We start from the raw sequence: 20,144 nt of genomic DNA, 5'->3' as shown, positions 1-20,144 counted from the left end.
TTTTCAAGAAGAAAAAGTAAGGAAACTTGTCCTATAGATAGCAAGATTTCTTCTAAACTATATTAATTAAGCCAATGTGACATTGGTTAAGCTATTGACAAACTGAACATTAGAAGAGGAGAGCCCAGAAACCAACTCCCTGTCTATATGGAAACTACATAAGAGAGAGCTGACATTGCAGGAAATTGCCAAAAGGAAGGATTATTCAATAAACGGTGAAATTATCCATAAGGAGGAAAACTCCCCCAAACTGGATTACTATTTTTTATCACACATAGAAACCAACTGCAAATGGGATAAAGACCTTAATATGAAAGACAAAGCTTTAAAACATTTAGAAGAGGACAATCTAGAAGAAATCGATAAATTGCTAGAAACATAACCTTCTAAGACTGAATTATGAAGAAATACAAAATTTGAATAGATCCATTACTAGTAAGGAGATTGAATCAGTAGTTAAAAACTTCCCAACAAACAAAAATCCAGAACCAGACAACTTCACTGGTGAATTCTACCAAACATTCAAAGAATTAATGCCAATCCTTCTCAAACTGTTCCAAAAAATAGAACAGGAGGAAACATCCAAACTCATTTCACGAGGCCAGCATTAACTTGATATCAAAACCAGACAAGAACACCACAAAAAAGAAAATTATAGTCTAATATCTCTGATGAACATAGATGCAAAAATCCTCAACAAAATATTGCAAATCAAATTTCACAATACTTGAAAAGGATCACACACCATGGGATTTTTTCCAGGGATGCAAAGATGGTTCAACATTCGCAAATCAATCAATGTGATACACCACATTACAGAATGAAAGATAAAAATCATATGATCATCTCAATAGATGACGAAAAAGCATTTGACAAAATTCAACATCCATTTATGATAAAACCTCTCAACAAAGTAAATATAGAAGGAAAGATATTCTGTGCTCACGGTTGGAAGAATTAGTTGATTAGTTTAAGGTGTATGACATAATGATTCCATATTTGTATATATTGCAAAATGATCACCAAAAAAAGTGTAGTTAACATCCATCACTACACACAGTTACAAAAATTTTTTTTCTTGTAATGAGAACTTTTAGGATCTACTCTCTTAGCAACTTTCAAATATGCAATACAGTATTATTAACTATAGTCTTCATGCTGTACATATCCTCTGACATTTATTTTATAAATGAAAGTTTGTACCTTTTTACCATCTTCACTCATTTTGCCCCCTGACCCCTGCCTCTGGCAACCAACCATCTGTTCTCTGAATCTATGAACTCATAGTTTTTGGTGTTTTTTTTTTTAGATTTCCACATGTGAGATCACACAGTATTTGTCTATCTCTGTCTGACTTATTTCACTTAGCATAATGCCCTCAAGGTCCACCCATGTTGTCACAAATGGAAAGATTTCCTTCTTTTTTATGGCTGAATAATATTCTATTGTATATATGGACCACATTTTCTGTATCCACTCATCCATCTATGGACACGTAGGTTGTTTCCATACCATAGCTGTTGTGAATAATGCTGCAATGAACATGGGAGTGCATATATCTTTTTCAGTTAGTGTTTTCATTTTCTTTGGATAAATACCCAGAAGTGGAATTGCTGGATCATATGGTGGTTCTATTTTTAATTTTTTGAGGAATCTCCATATTTCTCTTGCCCAAACTCCTTCAATTTGTCACATTTAGGGCCCTGTTTACCTCACCAATCTCATCTCTCACCACTCCTCTTCTTAGCCTCAGTCGCCCTTCCAGCATCATCTTAAATATCACCTCCTCAAGCAAACCTTCCCTTATCCTACTTAACAAGACCACATACTTGTAGTTACTGTCTTTGTCCCTTTCATTCTCTAAGTGCAGTCCTTTGTTCAGTGGTCTATCTATCCTGCTGGACACACTTCTTACACTTTTACATGATCAGTGCTTAGAACAGTACATGGAAAATGCTCATATTAGGAATGCACTTATTGAATGAATTCATCTCACAGGATCAGAAAGAAAATTTAACTCTAGTTTTAGGCACAGAAAATGGACCAGAATTGGTGACCTTGTTTACTTACCTGTAAAAGAAGGATAAAATTGCTCACCATAAGGCTAGAAATGTTGATAATTTAATTACAGAAGAAAGAGGAAACATTGAATATTAAAGAATGTACTAGACTCTGAGCGCCTTGGGAACAAGGGGTGATTTTTTTTTATCTTTGTAATTTTAGCACTGAGCACAGGCCACAGAACATGGTAAATTCTCCACCAATATATTTAGGAGGGCTTAAAATATGATGGATTCTTCTCTGTCTCCTAGGGTTCATGGTAAGCACACACTGAAGCAAGAAAATTAAATGTCTGAAGTACACCCTTGATCTTTACATACATATAGATATTCAATTTCATCATTTTTTTTTTTACTGAGGTAACTGTGATTACACGAAAAAAACATCAACCTGAAAACACAACTATGGCTTCATCACTATATTTTCTTTTTAAATTATGTTGTTAAGGAAGTGAAATGAAATAGATGGATTAGTATATATCACTGTAATTCCCCAAATGAATGTCAAAAAGTTGATTAAAGCTGCATTGGCAATACTGTACTTAAAGTTCAAGAATATTCTCAAAGATGTATTTCTCAAGAAATTTATGAGACATCATAAATAAAAATTTAATTTAAAAAAAAGGCTCTAGCAACCATTGATCTCCTAATAGTTTTCAAAACAGCACTTTGGCACAATTTGCTTTACTGAATGAGATAACTTGCATAATTGTGCATGGCTTTTATTCAAAATTCATACCCTAAAACTTAACAAAGGGAGAAGAAACAAATACTTTTCTTTGTGAACCTAATAGGATATCTTTATGTGACCTCGAAATGACAGTATAAATGCAACTCACTAGAAAATTTGAAACAGGTTAAAATTGCTTCTGCAATTGTATACACTCGGGTGAATCACTTCATTGCATCATTGTCTCTATAACGTTTGCCTGGGAGTTACTGTTTCCGTGTTAAACCATTTTTAACTTCTTATATCATGCCAGTTTGCAGTAATCAATCTTTTCCTCCATACCATTGGTTTTGTTCTTTGAGCGAAAAAGATGAACAATGGCTTCTAGATCTTAGAAAAGCAGCAAGTGTTTAAGAGAATTGCCCTTTGCTCATAGAAATTCAAATCCTAGTTCTACTACTATTCACTAGTCACATACCTAACTCCGGATACCCTCACTGCACCCCCCTCCCCACAATCTCCCCTCTCCCTTCCCTCTTCTCTTGATAATATGGAGGCAACAACAGCTCCCACCTCATCGGATGGGTATGAGAACAAACTGAGATAGTATTTGTAGAGTTAAACCCAATGTCCGGCACATTTTAAGGGCTCAGTAACTGATGGCTATTCTTGCTAAATTAAATACCATTTTCATTAAGTTGTAGCAACTATACATGACAGCTTGGTCCCAGGAATCTTGTCATAAAATCACATACGTACCTCTTCAGGGCATCCACTGTCCACCCAGTCCTGCCGATGGCGATCAAATCCACTGGAACATCTTCAGAGAAGACCACATTGCAGTTCAGAAAAGAAAGTATGGGGTGGAGAGTGGAGGGCAGAAATTAAAAGAAAAAGATCAGTAAGTAGTTAATTCTCGTATTTTCAGTTTAGCACAACACAAACTTTCCTCTGTAGAACTGTTCATTGGAGCAGCAGTGAAGCATTGACTGTGTTCTGAGTAACGACCCACTCCTTAGGTACTCATGCTATTAGAATCACACCTGGCAACACATCAGTCCACTGAGGCCCACTACCCTGTGCAGAACACCTGAATCCTCATGCAAAGGTAAGTCCAATCGCTATTCTATGAAGTTGGTTTCCTTTCTCCTCATCAAAACAAATGGATACAAACAAATTTTCTGCAGGTATCATTTTTCAGGATTTTAGATCTTTTTATTTGTTTTTCTTATTATTCTTTTTTTAATTGAAGACTCGTAGTCACACTTTACTTTATTGTGCAGTAAAGTGTTAACTCAGCAGGTTTGGGGTGTTCCCCAAATTCCAAAGAAAGAACTGGCCCTTGTCCGGTTCCTGGGAGATGACCTCTAAGCCGTTGGAATATCCTGCCTGATAAGGGTGTCTTTCTATATCTTTGGTCTTGGGCTATGCAAGATAGTTTACGCTAACAGTATGATTTATGGTGAATGTCTGTTTTTATTCACCTGGAGCCCTGGGCCATGCTGTATCAGTTTGACCTCTTGCAGGGGCTGGAGTCTAGAGGTAAGGTTAGTCACGGGGCATTTCAAACCCATATGACCGACCCTCAATAAAAACCCTGGACAGCAAGGCTTGGGTGAGCTTTCTTGGTTGGCAACATTTGGCGTGTGTTTTCACAAATTGTTGCTGGGAAACTTAAGTTCTGTGTGTACAACTCCGCTGGGAAAAGACAACTGGAAGCTCGTGTCTGGTCTCTCCTGGACTCTGCCCTATGTGCCTTTCACCTTTGCTGATTTTAATCTGTATTCTTTTGCTGTAATAAATGGCAACCTTGATTATGACAGCTTTTCTGAGTTCTGTGAGTTCTTCTAGCGAATCAGTGAACCTGAGTGTGTTCTTGCACAACCTACCAACACTATGATTAGGTCATATCTGAAAGGTTTAATTCAGCAAGCCCTGGGTTAGTAAGATTTTGTTCACTCCCACTCTGTTCCTTGACTGGAATAATTTTCTGCCCTCTCTATCTATTAAGCTACAGTCCACTCATTTTTCAAGATCCCAAAATTACTATGCAGAAGAGCCCATTCTGACAAAGCTTTGTGGTTGCTGTGATCACATCTTACTTTACTGTTTAATTTTTTTTATACATATAAACTTTCACGTGCTTATGTCTTATTTACCAAACTTGATTGTGAACATTTTGACGTTAGGGCCAGTGTCACATATGATCATACCTAGTATATCTGACACATAATTTCTTTTTCATATTTGAAATTTAAAATATTTTTGATAGTCTATTAAAATTAAGGATTTACATTGCCCCTGAATTTTAATATTTAGGTATATATTTATATATAATATATATGAATCCATATCAATAAATATTAACACAGATATTTACACATATTTCAAAATAAATGAAAGTCACACAACTTTTGTCTTATATTTTCTTATAGTGCTACTTTGCAACTTTTCTTCACTTAGTCCACATGATGACTTTTTCTAAGAATCCTTGCCAGAGATTATGTACCATGGCATGAATGAACATAATTTAATTCAAGTGGAATGTGAAAACAACTCTACTGTCAACATAAAAGACCATATCTATCATTCTGCCTGGACATGATCCATTACAGCTCAGCTATTTTATGCCTCCAATCTATGTTGAATAAGCTTAAGTGTGGAATAAACATCAGTGTGTGATCTTGTATCTAAGTTTGAGAATCCCCAATTGGTCAAGGCCATCTCTGGTTACCCAAAGAGATTCCAATGTTTGGAGTCTGTTTAATTCCAGATGAATTAGGTGGTTGTTCCCTCTTTTCCTTTTTTCTTTTCAAGGTTGTTTAAATACTGAAAAATATACTGACATTCTTTTTTGTAATGGGGATATATCGATTTTCTACAGAAAATATATTTTGGTAGCCACCTAACCACAAGTAAATAAATGGAACAAACAATTTTTAAAATGCAGTTTGTCTTTACTTACTCAATTCCAGATGTATTTAAAGCCAGGGGGAAATAATAACTTTTACCATATATTATAATAAGATAGTACCATATCTTAAATTTATGGGTCAACTGAAATTTATCTTAAGTAATTAGTCCTTTAAATTGTTAAATTAATCCCAGGGAAAAGTACAGAAACACTGCATTTTGCTTGATTTATTAAGTAATCCCCCAGTTATATTGTGTGAAATTAGGTTTTACTGAAAATATGTGATTCAATTAGATATTTCGTTCATTTATTCACAATTGATTTTCTATTAATTGATCTGCAGTTTACTAATTGTTGGGGTGGGAAGGATTGAAAGTGACAAAATACAAATAAGATTTGGTTTGAAAAGCTCGTGCATTTTTGTAACTTACAGTGCCTTAAAAAATCAACACAACTGGATGCTGCCTTTTTAGTATTTTTGTATAACCTAGTAATCTAAATAGTATCTAAAGCAATTATAAACAAAAGAGTGTGTGTGTGTGTTATAAATCATTAACAAAAACACATTTATATTATTTCTGAATTCTAAATAAACTAAATATCACCTTTTTTTGTGTGTGTGAGGAAGATTAGCCCTGAGCTAACATCTGATGCCAATCCTCCTCTTTTTTTTTGCTGAGGAAGATGGCCCTGGGCTAACATCTGTGCCCATCTTCCTCTACTTTTTATGGGACACCACCACAGCACGGCTTGACAAGCGGTACATTGGTGCGCACCCAGGATCCAAACCTGTGAACCCCAGCTGGCAAAGAGGAGCATGCGCACTTAACCGCTGCACCACTGGGCTGGCCCAGGCCCCCAAATATCACTCTTGAGAACACTTTCCTCTTTGCACTGAGCTCCTGTGTTGTTTTTTCTAAAACACAATGACGTTAACCATGTAATACTCCAGCATATTGATTTCCAGACATTTTTAACAATGCTTGCAAACAGGCTCCCCACTGGAATCACCTAGTATTCCTGTTGAAATGCAAATTCCTGAGTCTAGGTGAATAAGATTCTCTGCCAATTTGGGTCCAGCACTTTTCATTGTAAACAAGCACCCCGGGTGATTCTTACCACATTGAAATCTCAAAACTACTAACTTCCTGTGTGATATATCAACATGGCAGGCCCCTTCCCATTCCTCCCACACATCGTCTAAACCTGTTCTCATGCCTGTTGGTGCCCCTCCTTGAAAGTGCTGTGCTGTTTCATGTCTCTGCCTTTGAACATGCTATTACTTATGTCTGGAATACCTTCCTTGTCTCTAATTAGCAAACTCAATTCAACTCAAGGCATAATCTCCTCCAAGAAGCATCTCCTCTTCCTCCCACCCAGAAGAGGTAGCAACCCTTTCTCGGTGCCCCCCAATATTAAGTGCTAGAGTTTATTATTATACCACAATTGGTTGCTTTTGAGCTTATTTTACTCACAAGACTTTGGGGAGAGCATGGTTCAAAGGGAGGTTCCCAAGTCAAACCGCTTGAGTTAGAATTTTGGCTTGGGCACAAAAACAGATAAGTGACCTTAGGCAAGTTATTTTTTCTCTCTAAGTTTGTTTCCTCATCTGTAAAATGAAGTAAGGGAGGTTATGTAAGAATTAAAAGTAGAGTGTTTGGTACATAGTCAACAGTTAGAAAATATCAGCTGTTTTTAAAACCTAAGTAATATCTTTGTAGTATGCATGTAGCAAGGTTTACAATTGTTGAAAATGAATAAGTGAGATTTTCATTTTATTGACAACATTTTGGAAAATGTTTAGGAATTAATTCTGTGTACCATATTAATGTGAAATGTGTTTTATACCTAAAGTCCTTTATCATCATATTTGGGAATTAGCATTATAGAATCTTATGAGAGAAAATCTAAGTTGTTCTCAAACATGACCCAAATCTTAATTCAATATTTATAAACAGACAGAGATTATGTGGTTTTGTAAATATTCCTCAAAAGTTGATTTCGATAAAGTCTGAGCTCCTAACTGCAGTAGGTTTCTAATGTTTTTATTTTCAAGTTATTCCATTCTTCTCACTATTACCTAATTCCAAAACAAATTGATGGAGAGTTATACTTCAAATTAATTGTACTATTCTCCACTCAATTTCAATGGGGTGTTGATTTCAAAGCCCCCAGGAACCATGTTAAGTGAACCCCATTAAATAAAGCAGCCTAGAAAACAAACAATATTCTCCTGGCTTGCAGCATCTATTCAATTAAGAGATTAAAGTGTAGATCTCATCAAATTTCTATCTTATCTCAGTTTTGTAGAAAGGGTTTCAGAAATACGACTTATTTTGCAAGCGTAGTATATTCAGGTGAAGGAAATAGAGTAAATGTTAAAATATATACATAAGCAGTACATAATGATTAACAGTGAAATGCATGTCTTACTGCACAATTGAACACGTGTCATTTTACCAGCGAGATGAAACATCTACAAGAGAGAACTTAGAAAGAAACTTCACAGAATCTGAAGAATAGTTAGGAATTTTCTAGATCAGTTTCACAGAGTCTTAAGACCTAGTTAGGAATTTTCTAGATCAGTTTCTAGATCAAGAGTCAGCACGTGTTTTCTGTAAAGGATCAGATAGTAAATATTTTAGGCTTTGCAGGCTAGACAGTTTCTCTCCTAACTACTCACCTCTGCCATTGTAGCTCAAAAGCAGACAAATGCATAAAGAAATGGCTGTGGCTGTGTTCCAATAAAGCTTTATTTACAAAAACAGGAAGTGGGTCAAATTTGGCCCACTTGCTGTAGTTTGCTGACCTCTGCTCTAGATTATTATCTGAAAATTAAGATCTGTAAAATTCTGAAGACTTTAGGATAAATACCTTATCAAGGTGTCTAATGATTTAAATGGTTCTTATAGCCTTAGGTATATTTATCAGAGTGGGCTATATTAATGGAAAAATCAATTGTACATTTAGGAAATCTTCTTGCTATAGTCTGCAAAAGTGTGAAAAATGATCCTCCAGCACCAAAGAAATGGAAAGATGATTTAAAAAGAAGCAGAAGTATTTTAGATGAGAAACAAGTATAATGATAAACAGCTGTGATTATAACTAATAACATATTTTATCACAAGATAGATTGGTAATATGTAGTATGGAGCTGTAAGATATGGAAAAATAATTTTGTTTTGAAATACTGAAAAATTTTAATTGGAAAGGTAGGTCATAAAATTTACATGTTGATTATAACCATCATTATTGTCAATAAAAAAATTAGTAAAAAATCATATCTCATTTCCCATATGGGGCATGCTTGCTGTTCCTAATTGGCTTCAGGCATAAAATGGATGATTTCACTTCTAAAAACATTTCTCCTAAAATCAAGAAACTTGAGCTTAAAGTTTTTCAGAATTTTCATGCTTGAACCATTCATTACATAGAGCTCTGAGAATGATGGGTGAATCTAAGTACACAGTAACCTATTACAGAGACAATACTGTAGGATTAATTATGAAATTTTACATCATTATAATACGCAAGGCTATGGAGTATGTTTTCTTTTAGTAAAAGCTGTTGATGTTAGTTGAACTACAGAATCATAATCCAATGTCAACAAGAATAGTTATGTGCAAAATTCAGGAACATTGCTTTGGAGATGAATGTCAGATGGAAAACTGGGGTCAAGTCATCTGATATCTGATAGTCAGAACCTTGTCATTTACACATGTGGCATCTTGCAGAGTGGCAGGTTTTATAAAATAAAGGCTTAATCTTTCTTTAGATTTCTAGAATCTAGAGTAGCACTAATATGTGTTTAAAAGCATGACAACTTCAGGGACTTTTATCCTTCCAATTCTTTCATCTCATTAAAAAAATTAACATCTTATTCCTCTTTCCTCCTAAATTATTGGTATAAAAGATATTTCTATTACTTTTTGGTTTTGATTCCCCCTATCTTTCACTAAAAAATATTTCCAAAAAGGAAAACAATTTTTGTAATTGGCTTTTCATGTTGGAGCTCTTTCTTCCTATGAGTGTCATCTCCTGATGACTAGTCTGTTTTCAGTTTTGGGGTATGTACAGTAGGAAAGATTTGATTCTGGGACTGAAACTACAACATTTAGGCTTATCTGGAAACAAGCTAATCTTTTCAGAAATCATTCTGATTAAAAGCCACTGCTGATGTTGGCAAAATATCCTCATTTGTGCATTGTCAATGCTTTAAGGGAATGAGGGACATATAAAAGTAGACTGAAATAGTCATCGAAATTGTAATGCATAAAAATAAAGTCAATTATACAGTGGACTATCCAGGAAACCCATATTAGGGCAAAGTACTTAGTAATATCCCAGAACTTTCAGCATGTTTTGATCAGGGAGATGCCAACTCTACCCAGATTATAAGATACTTGAGTACTTAATTTTATATGTATATATAAAAAATTCCTTAAAATACTACTTAGAAGGGGTAAGAGAATGAAAGATTCATCTTTATGGAAATCATTAAAAGCTATTTTACTCAAAAGACTTGGACTGACTTGCTTATAATACTAATCTCACAGTAAAATTCAATTTTTATCTTTGCTCCCCATCTAACTTTTAAGCGCTGCTAGTGCATATTAAAATATGCTGGCTAAGGGAATTTTAAATGATGCAAGTTTGGCTTCATGAAAGCCAAACTTGTATTGACTTAAATAATCCTTCATTACACAGCATTATATATTCTATATTTTCACAAGTGTAAGCCCTTTGGACATTAGCTTATTAATGTTTTTTTAAACCAGCAATGGCTGAAATAGTTAAATCTGAATTCCTCAATGACTTCCAACTTTGTGCTGTTTCACCTGTATGAAGTGGATGTGAATGCATTAGCAATGTAAACTATGCAATTTCAGAAATCTTCAATTCTATCAAAAAACAGATTACTCCAACATAGTCTTTCAAACTTTTTGAAATAAACCATAGTAAGAAATACAGTTAATATCAAGTGTTTAGACATTTATATATCTGGATATGTGTGTGTGTATGTGTATAATAAAACTAAATATTTGTTGTGATGTTCTTTTTTTCTTTTTTGTTTTTCGAAACATCCACATAAAGCCTAGAGATATTTTGTATTCCATTCTACTTTATTTACAAAGCGCTGGATGCAACCCACTGGGTAATTGATAGCATGACTCTCCTGAATTGAAACCCTCAATTTGAATAATACGACCCCAATACACAGTTTAAAATTTTAATCATATTTATGCTTTAAATAGTATTGTCTGGTTTATAAAATAATCATTTTAATAGAAAATTACAGAAAAGTATAAAAACAGAAATTAAAGAAGGTGTTATCCCAATGCTAGGATATTGTTAGTTGTAAGTTCCCACCCAGTCTTTATTTAATGCATATTTATACCTATGTATTAATCAAACTGGAATCATAACGTGATAACTTGCTTTTCCACAGTTAATATTATAGTCTGGCCATTTTTCCATGTCCATACATATCCCTCAAGAGTTAATTTTTAATGACAGCAGATACTCCATTATATGGCTTTATAAAAAATTTATCCAACCTATATATGAGAATACCCATGCATTTTAACCCTTATAAAAATACACACTATCTGGAACCAGCCTGGTAGCACAGTGGTTAAGTTTGCACACTCTGCTTCGGCAGCCCAGGGTTCGCATGTTCGGATCCTGGGCACAGACTTACACACCGCTCATGAAGCCATGCTGTGGCAGGCATTCCACATATAAAGTAGAGGGAGATGGGCATGGATGTTGGCCCAGGGCCAATCTTCCTCAGCAAAAAGAGGAGGATTGGCAACAGATGTTAGCTCAGGGTTAACCTTCCTCACCAAAAAAAAATATACACTACCATCCTTTTTGAAATTGGATGGATTAAAAATGATGTATCATGTTTTAATTAGCATTTCTATTCTATTCTATTTCTATTACAGGTGAGGTTAAACTTTTAAAATGTTTGTTGACTATTGGTATTTCCACATATTTGAATCGTATACTCATTTATTTTCCCAATTTTATTCCATTGAGCTATTCTTTTTTATAGGCTTTTTATGAATTAAGAGTACTACATCTCTGTTAAATATATAATTTGTCTGTAACTTCAATTCTAATATGAATTTTTTTTTGCCATATGGTGGTTTGTATTTTTCCATTGTGAAGTTTTTCAACCTTGTCTTTCAAGATTTCTTTCTTTGCTTTTTTGCTCAGAAAGGCCTCTACTACTTGGGCATTAAGTATTTCCAAGACTCCCTTCTAGTTAGCTCATTACTTCATTCCTCACTTTCAATTCTCTAATCTAGTCTAAATTTATTTTGGTATATGATGTAAAGTAAGAACCAAATCTAAACAAACAAATATTACTCCAATAGATGGTTAAGAGTCCTAGGATCATTTGTCCAATAATAGATCTTCATCTATCCTTTGGGATTGCGTGTTTCATCACACAATAAACTCATAGGCTAAGGTCTATGTTTGAAATGGTAAATTTTCCCATTGATTTCTTTGTTCCTTCTTGTACAATTTCTATAATGATTTCATTACTATAGTTTTATATCATGATTTAACACCTAGTAGTTGAAGTTTTCCATCATTGATCTTATTTTTAAATGTTTCTTGAGTAGTCTCATTCTTTTATTCTTCTCTGTAATTTTTATAATAAAGACATTCTGATGTTCCAAATAATAATGCTATTGCAAACTTGATAGAATTGATGTGGAAATAATTGTCATCTTAATACATTCTAGCTTTCCATCCATTAAAATGTTTATTCAGGTGTTCTTTCAAGTGCCTCATCAAATTTTCATTGTTTTCCTTATATGGAGCCTACATATTATTAAGTTTGTTAGTAACTATTTTATCTACTTTTCTATTGTTAAGGAGCTTAATCATTGCATTTTCTAAATGGTTATTTCTGACATGGAAAGCTATTGATTTCTGTGTAGTTATTTTGGAACTGGTTCCTTTATTTACAAATAATAACTTTCCTTCTCCTTTCCAATAGTCATGTCTCTTATTTATGTTTCTTTTCTCTGTGTATTAACCAGAATTACAGAATTCTGTTACATTATGGTAGTAAGCACATCCTTGCCTCTTCCTTATGTTAATGGGAATGTTTCTGGGGCTTCAATGTTCAGTATATTTTTTTCGTTGTTGTGAAATAATGTTTATTATTGTGTTAATATGTATCATTCTATCTCATTCTGCTAACATTTTACTTAGGAAAAAATGTTGGATTTTATCTAATATTTTTTCCATCTACCAAGATAACCAAATGATCTTCATTATTAGTGCCATTAATTGCATTAAAAGATTTCTTTAAACTAAACCATGATTGTATTCATGAAATAAATTTATTATTTGGCCATTTTTTAATTATTTTAACTCTGTTGGATTGGATTCTTAACTATTAGAGTTTTAAAATTCTACACTCATAAATAATACAAGATATCTATGAATAATCTACAGCTAACACCATATATAACGATGAAAGAGTGAATGCTTTCCTCCTAAGATCAGAAACAAGACAAAACGGCTACTTTCCCCACTTCTAATCAACATTGTCCCATACAGCTTGAAAAGGAAGGAGAAGTTAGAACCCAAGAAAGTGAAGCTTTAGGAGAACAATCAAATCATTAATTGCTTCCTGCCTTGTGTCCTTCTTGTATGAGTGCAAAGTAAAATGGGAAGTCAAATTATAGTTTGATTAAGTGGCAAAAACAAGGCAGCCATAGCAGATTATAGAAGAATTATTGAACAGCTGAAACTCATAACAACCTTCATTAGAGATACAAAGTAATATTTGTTATGATGTTGAAAAGTTGAAAAGCTAATGATTTCACTACTACAACGACAAAGTCAGCTATAACCCAAAGGACATCTTAGGGTTAAATGTCCAGAGTAAATGGGTAAACTTTTTGAGTAGAGTGGAGATTGGAGGCTACTAAAGAGACAAGAGTTGCATGTATTCCTCTTTTTAAAACACCAGGATTAGTATATGTTACCAAAGGAAGCCAGACACCTATTGTCATTGAGCAATCTGTCAGTACAGACAGTTTAAGAAATGATCAGCTCTAGGATTTCCAGAGGAGGGCGGCCATTGGGGCTTAGATGAGACTGAAACACAAACGACAACAAAGACTTAAGATTTTCATTGATATCCTCCCTTTGCTTTCCACAAACACGTTTTCAAATCATTTCCCTCTAACTTCCAACTTACTTAGTTTGCTTGCCTTCTGTTTTATTGAAGTCCCTTTTACCGTCCCATCTGACTCATATCTTCAAAGAGACTTAACCCAAGCTGCACTCCCAGCGAAGTGTCCCCTTGATAGGTGATTATTCTTCTCCCAAGTGCAACCTCCCATCAAGGTTATAGCCCCCAGCTTAAGGACAGGACATTTATTATCTCATGAAATTTATACAGTTAGAGATGAATACAAAGTCTTCTGTTTACCAAAGGCTATTAACATTTAAAATCAAACTTGTTATCCCAACATTATGAAGAAAATATTTTTTCACTGATTGGTCTTAAATATGGCTTTGGTAACTAGCCAGAGTCAGGCTGAAAACATGTTTTAACAATTTATTGTTAAGAATTTATTGCTCCTTATTTATGAAAGATTTTCAGCTCCTTTAGAAATGTCGTAACTCTTCAAAGAAGATAAATGATAACCTGAGGCTGAGGTATGGTAACTGAAGGAAGACTATGATTACAATGAAATAGATAGTTTTATTTTGTTTCTTCGAATTGTATACACAAAAATAAAATGTTGCATATTTTTTATTTTAGAAAGGGAAGATTATATTTATTGGTGATTATTTCTAAGAGTGAAATTAATCATTTTTGTAGCTTTTAGAATATATGTTTGTAAAGTTAGTAATCCATTTAAAAAATAATGCTATTTTTCCACCTAACTAAATGTGTGCCTTTTGGAGTCCTTTATCTAGGCAGCATACTAGCACATCCTGAAGGTTTTGGGAGCACTGTTCATTGCATCACAGTAGAAAAGAGAACTCCACCTTGCCACACTTGACTCCCTCTCCAAATTCAGGCACTAAGAGCAATGGAGTCTCTATCCCTGAATTAATAATTAATAACTTGATTAATAATTTTCAACATGATACTAGGGCACTGCCAGGAAAAACAACAAAACAAAAGAAAACATTGTCTCATTTAATATGGGTATAATGGGAAAAAGAAAGGGAAGGAAGTGGAGGTTACTGATAGTGTTTGAGCATGTAATAGTTGACATGTGTTCAATAACTGTCAATTATATAATTCTTACCCCAATCTGCAATATTCCTCACAGTTATTCCCTTTTGACCATTGCAAAAATCTGAGGTTGTATTAAGTTAGTAGAAAGAGTATGAGCTTTAGAACTGCATACATAAAACTGGGTTCAGGCTTTGACTCTGCCATTGATTATGACCCACGGCAGGCTATTATCAGAGATTATTGGGTGGGATCTATGGCAAGTCACTATTGGAAATTCAGTTTCTGTAAAATGGAGGATTGTAAAATCTACCTTTGCTGGGTTTTGGTGAGGATAAAATGAGATAATATAGATGAAGCATTCTTTTGGTGTTGACATAATAGATACTCAATAAATGTAAGTTATTTTATACTTTTTTACCCTCCGTAGCACCTAACACAGGTCAAAAAGTGCTTATTAAAACAAAACATTTTAACCTGATCTGTAACTAAAAATCTATATAATATCCTCCAAGTCCTGATCCAGCTTCCTTAGCCACAAAAGTTGGGGTTATAAAACCAAGAGGAGAAATCTTCTCTTTTTGATGAATGGATTCTTCAGAATCTAAAAATTCCTTGCCAAGCATTCAACTTTGCTATCTTGGTAGAACAGAAGTGAGAGTTGAGTCTTCAGGGAAAGAAAAAAAAAGAAAAAGATTCCCCCTCATGGCTGTGAGCCATTGAAGCAAACACTCAATCACAAATAAACCTACCGGACATTTCAGGATTCCAATTTCTGACTACCTTTCTGAAAATTTCTTGACTTCAAACCAAATGTTATACCTAAATATAGCACTTTCAAATGTGTAAAATTATACAGAAGGAGCAGTGACTTTTACTTTGCTGTTGGCTCAGAAAAAGGAACATAAAGTCTTCGGGGTTTAGGTGTGCTGTGCCTCTGAAATTCTATCCTTTTGCTAATAAATTTTTATTCCATGGTGCTCAGATTAATGGCTCCTGGTCTTTCAAAGTTGTCTGTCTTCCTCAGGAACATCAACGATGCATGAATCAACTCACCTCTGTTCTGCCAAGAGAGCAAAGTTGGACTCTGGCGAGGAACAAGAAATCCCTTTGATGCAACAATTGTCTCATCAAAGAAAGGTCTTTATCCTAATTAATTTTTTTACCATAAAAAGTTTCAAAATTTTACTTGGAATGTTGAGATTTACAGAGACAGATGAAGATGCCATTTCTAGTTTCTCAGAGAACCATAGCATGAACTATTCTTACTCCTGTTTTGAACCATAAATATTTAGGAAAGGACTATAAAGGAATACAAGACGCCATTACATTTGTCCCCATCTCTTCAGGAAGAGTAATTGATAAAACATCCCAAACAAATGAATGTCTCTCTCTCTCTCTCTCTCCTCTCTATTTCTCTCTCCCTCTCACATTGCTTAAGAGACAAAGTGCTTCTAATCACAGTGGATTTGAGTCTTCGCAAATGATCTGCAGAAAGAATGGGTGGATTAGGAAGGTTAGCATTTTTAACTACGAAAGCCTGCATTAATCACAGATTTTCAAGGTCTGTCCCGAGTTCAGGGTTTAGTTTTGCAAAGGCCCTCCACAACTGCTATAGTGGGTGAGGAGGAGATGGGAGAGTCTGGCTCTGAACCCTCCACCATAGACTGTACCCAAGGAGATCTAATTTTATCTGTTTTGTATCTGCAGTTTCAATTTTCAAAAATGTTTCTCCTGCTTAGGAAGAAAAAGTTTGAAAACCATTTCATTAAATCATTTGTAAACCTCACTCCATTAATTTATCTAGGCTTGTTATCATTATATTTTACAATGTAATTAAATCTTTCAGACAAGTACTATGAGCTCATTTAAAATACGATAATATAACTTTGACATGGCACTCTAAGAGGAGAAGCAACTTTTTCTCTCTGATGTCCTTAGAAAATGCAATTTAATGCATTATAATGCCAGATAATAGTACCTGAGTGAATCTTATAATAACCAGCAGAACACCGTCTCTTAAAAGACATTTGTTTAATGATTTTTTGATAATGTACTTCTATATCCTTCAAGAGATATCTTATTTGTGAGATAAATTTTCTAAGATCCAGGTTAAATTAGAATATCTTTTTATACATATCTGGTGGTCGATATTCGCTTACATTAATCAAACTTGAAAATAGTCATTGTTCCATTTAATCAATTTATTGTGATCAAAGAACACTATGTTTCTTCATTCATCTCTTCAGCTCATGGTAAACACAGCTTCATCTTCTAAATTTTCAAGAGTGATTATTCCAAGTAGAAGCAAATTGATTCTGGTGGAAATATGTCCAAGACTTCTAGAGCTTGCTAAAATGTTATACAAGATGACTTCCTTATTATTTAAAAAATGCACATTTGAGAATTTGAAAAATGCATATTTGAATATGTATATATAACTATATACATATATATTTCAGTTCAATTTGCCTCTTGAAGTCTAAGTTGTAATATCAATGCTTATAAAAATAATGTATAATGTTAGTAGTGGCTTTTAACATACATAAAGCTTTGTTTTCTTTTTTTTTTTTTTCAAGCAATATACTATTTAATTTCTTTCTTTCCCTTCTGAATGCTAGGTAGGTGAATAATTACAAACAGGCAAATGTATAAAGGATAAACAATCATATTACTGTATTAATTTAGAAAATATAAAACTAGGCCTGGAGGCAATGACATCAGGAGAGAATATAATCCAGTCATATGTCGCTTAATGACGGTACATTTTTGTTATTCTCTCTACATTACGAATCTGTGAGCTCACCTGAAAGGATCTGTTTTTAAGATCGCATCAGGCGCAGGTCCTTATGGAGAGTATCAACAATGTATTAGTAAATTCATTCCACTTTAAGAAATGATTCCAGCCATAAACACCGTTCTGCTTCCTTATTCCTTGCTTTATTCTACATCAGATTTGTCAGGCATATAAAATATCAAATTACTAAATGCTAATTCTATTAGAGTTTTATGCAGCTCATGTGTACAAATGTTCTATGTCTTATTAAAGGAAGGAAAAAAAAGAAGGATTTTAAGAATTTGGGTGTGAAGCAATTTTCTGCTTCATAAAATATAGTCAGTGTCACCTTATGTTAACAGAAGCATTCTTGGATATGCAGTTTTTTCTTCAGATTTGCTTTAATGAAATTGACTTAGTATTTCAGAGCACACCCCTTTAACCCAGAGAGAAAAATATTTATAGCGAAAGCTATGTAAGCATATGTAGAACGGATATCTAGACCTGAATCTTCATGTTATTCTCTCCTTCAGCTCACAAGACCCATCAGTTCAACACCCTCAAAACTTTTATCATTCATTTTTCAAATACTATTATATTAGTTTGACCTGGTCTTTCATTTACTGTCTGTTTTCCTGGGTGACACCCAGAATTGTCTCATTTATCCCAGTGTCACTGTTCACTTCATTAAACCCCTCGTAAACAAATAGTCAATGTCTTCTTCCAAAATAATTTACTGCGAATACATCTTTTATTTTTTTTCATTAATCAACATATTTGTTATACATCCTCCATTTATCTGGCAAACTTTCTCGGTAAAGGATCAGACAGTATATACTTCGGGCTTATGGGCCATGTGGTGTCTGTCACAGGAATTCCATTATGGGGAATAAGCGAACTAACCTAGAAACTCGAGCTCTGTCATAGGTTCTGAATACAGAAATGCAGTTAAAACTTAGACAGTAGCAGGGATTCCCAGGATAGTGTTAGGTAGTGTGACCACAAAAATGATGGGACAAACCACTACACTTTGAGAGAGAAATGAATGGGATACTGGGACAACAGGCCTAAAGCAGGCCTGTCCTGAGAAAATCGGGCATGTGGCATTGAAGGGAGGGATCTGATTCTCACACTTCACACTCATTTCGATTTACAAATTCTGTGCTCAACTTCAGTAAGTCTTTTTAGTCAAGTTCTCTTGTATATTTATCTCCTACCATAGATGTATTCTTGTTCACTTTGTTATTTTAGACAATCTAGGTTTATGCTTGCATACTAAAATTTAAGCATCTGAAGTATTTTATGCTCATTCCTCTGAAATATGGCATCAAGGATTATTCTCTCTTTTCATAGACTGAGTGCACAGGTCTGAGAGTGACACAGAGGTCCCTTTATGCTCCATGTTCTGATATATGAGTAGAAACCTTGACACAGAAAAAAGCAATGCAGGACTAACTCTCCTATACGAAATAAGAAATTCTTCATATATCATTTTTTAAATTAATTAATTAATTAATTTTTGTGAGAAAGATCAGCCTTGTGCTCACATCTCCCAATCCTCCTCCTTTTTTTTTTTTTTTTGCTGAGGAAGACTGGCCCTGGGCTAATATCCATGCCCATCTTCCTCCACTTTATATGGGACGCTGCCACAGCACAGCTTGCCAAGCAGTGCGTTGGTGTGCGCCCGGGATCCGAACCAGCGAACCCTGGGCACCGCAGCAGAGTGCATGTGCTTAACCGCTTGCACCACCGGGCTGGCCCCATTCATGTACCATTTTTGCTGCATGATGTTTTAATAGATTATTCACAAATCTTTTTTTTTTCCATGAGAGCTCTACCTACGTGCTATTTTTATTACTTTCTCCAATTCATGGTTTTAATTCTTTTCATGAGAACTCTATCTTGCCAATCATGTACTTTGCAGGAATAGGACCCGAATTATTGTTAAAGGAAACTTTATATGTATCTTTTACAACAAACCATTCAAATAAGTTTTGAATGGAGGTTAGTGTAAATAAGCTAATGAAATCTTTTATTAGGCAAGGGAGGGGCCTCCTCCCCTTTTCTGAGGGACATCTATTGCTTTGAATTCCTTGTCCAGCATATACACACACTTGGTAAAGCTACCTGTGCTAAGACTAGGTATAGAAGCCTAATTGAGAAATTTCAACCTTAGCATTTATTTTTTCACTTTCCTCTCCAACCACCATCCTTCAAAATATTTTTATTTTAAATCCTCACTCCAGTTACTAGTTTCATGACCTTGGCTAAGCTTCTCAACCTTCTTAAGTCTCATTTACTTAATCTATGAAAGAGGGATTCTAACACTTACCTCTCAATGGATTGCAAGGATTGAATGAGATAATAGAATTAAAAGACTTTAGTGGAAGTGAAGGCTTTCCTGTGACACCTGGCACATAGTAAATAGAGGATAAAAGGTAGCTACTATAATTATTTTAAGTATTTCCATATGTAAGATATTCTTACACTTAAAACAGCCC

General features: G+C 34.4%; 1 protein-coding gene across 2 annotated transcripts in view; it reads right to left on the bottom strand.

The window, feature by feature from the left end:
- The window catches only part of PLXDC2 (plexin domain containing 2), a 425,253-nt gene that overhangs the window by 74,062 nt on the left and 331,047 nt on the right, over positions 1-20,144 (bottom strand). For both annotated transcript variants that reach the window (XM_058532526.1, XM_058532524.1), the window contains one exon: positions 3,490-3,550. In XM_058532526.1, coding sequence (XP_058388509.1) covers positions 3,490-3,550 — 61 coding nt within the window. The remainder of the gene's footprint in view (positions 1-3,489; positions 3,551-20,144) is intronic.

The sequence above is a fragment of the Diceros bicornis genome, chromosome 36 (assembly GCF_020826845.1).
Source record: "Diceros bicornis minor isolate mBicDic1 chromosome 36, mDicBic1.mat.cur, whole genome shotgun sequence".
In the NCBI taxonomy this organism is placed as follows: Eukaryota; Metazoa; Chordata; class Mammalia; order Perissodactyla; family Rhinocerotidae; genus Diceros; species Diceros bicornis.
The sequence above is the reverse complement of the archived record's forward strand: the minus strand, read 5'-3'. Positions and strand labels throughout refer to the sequence as shown.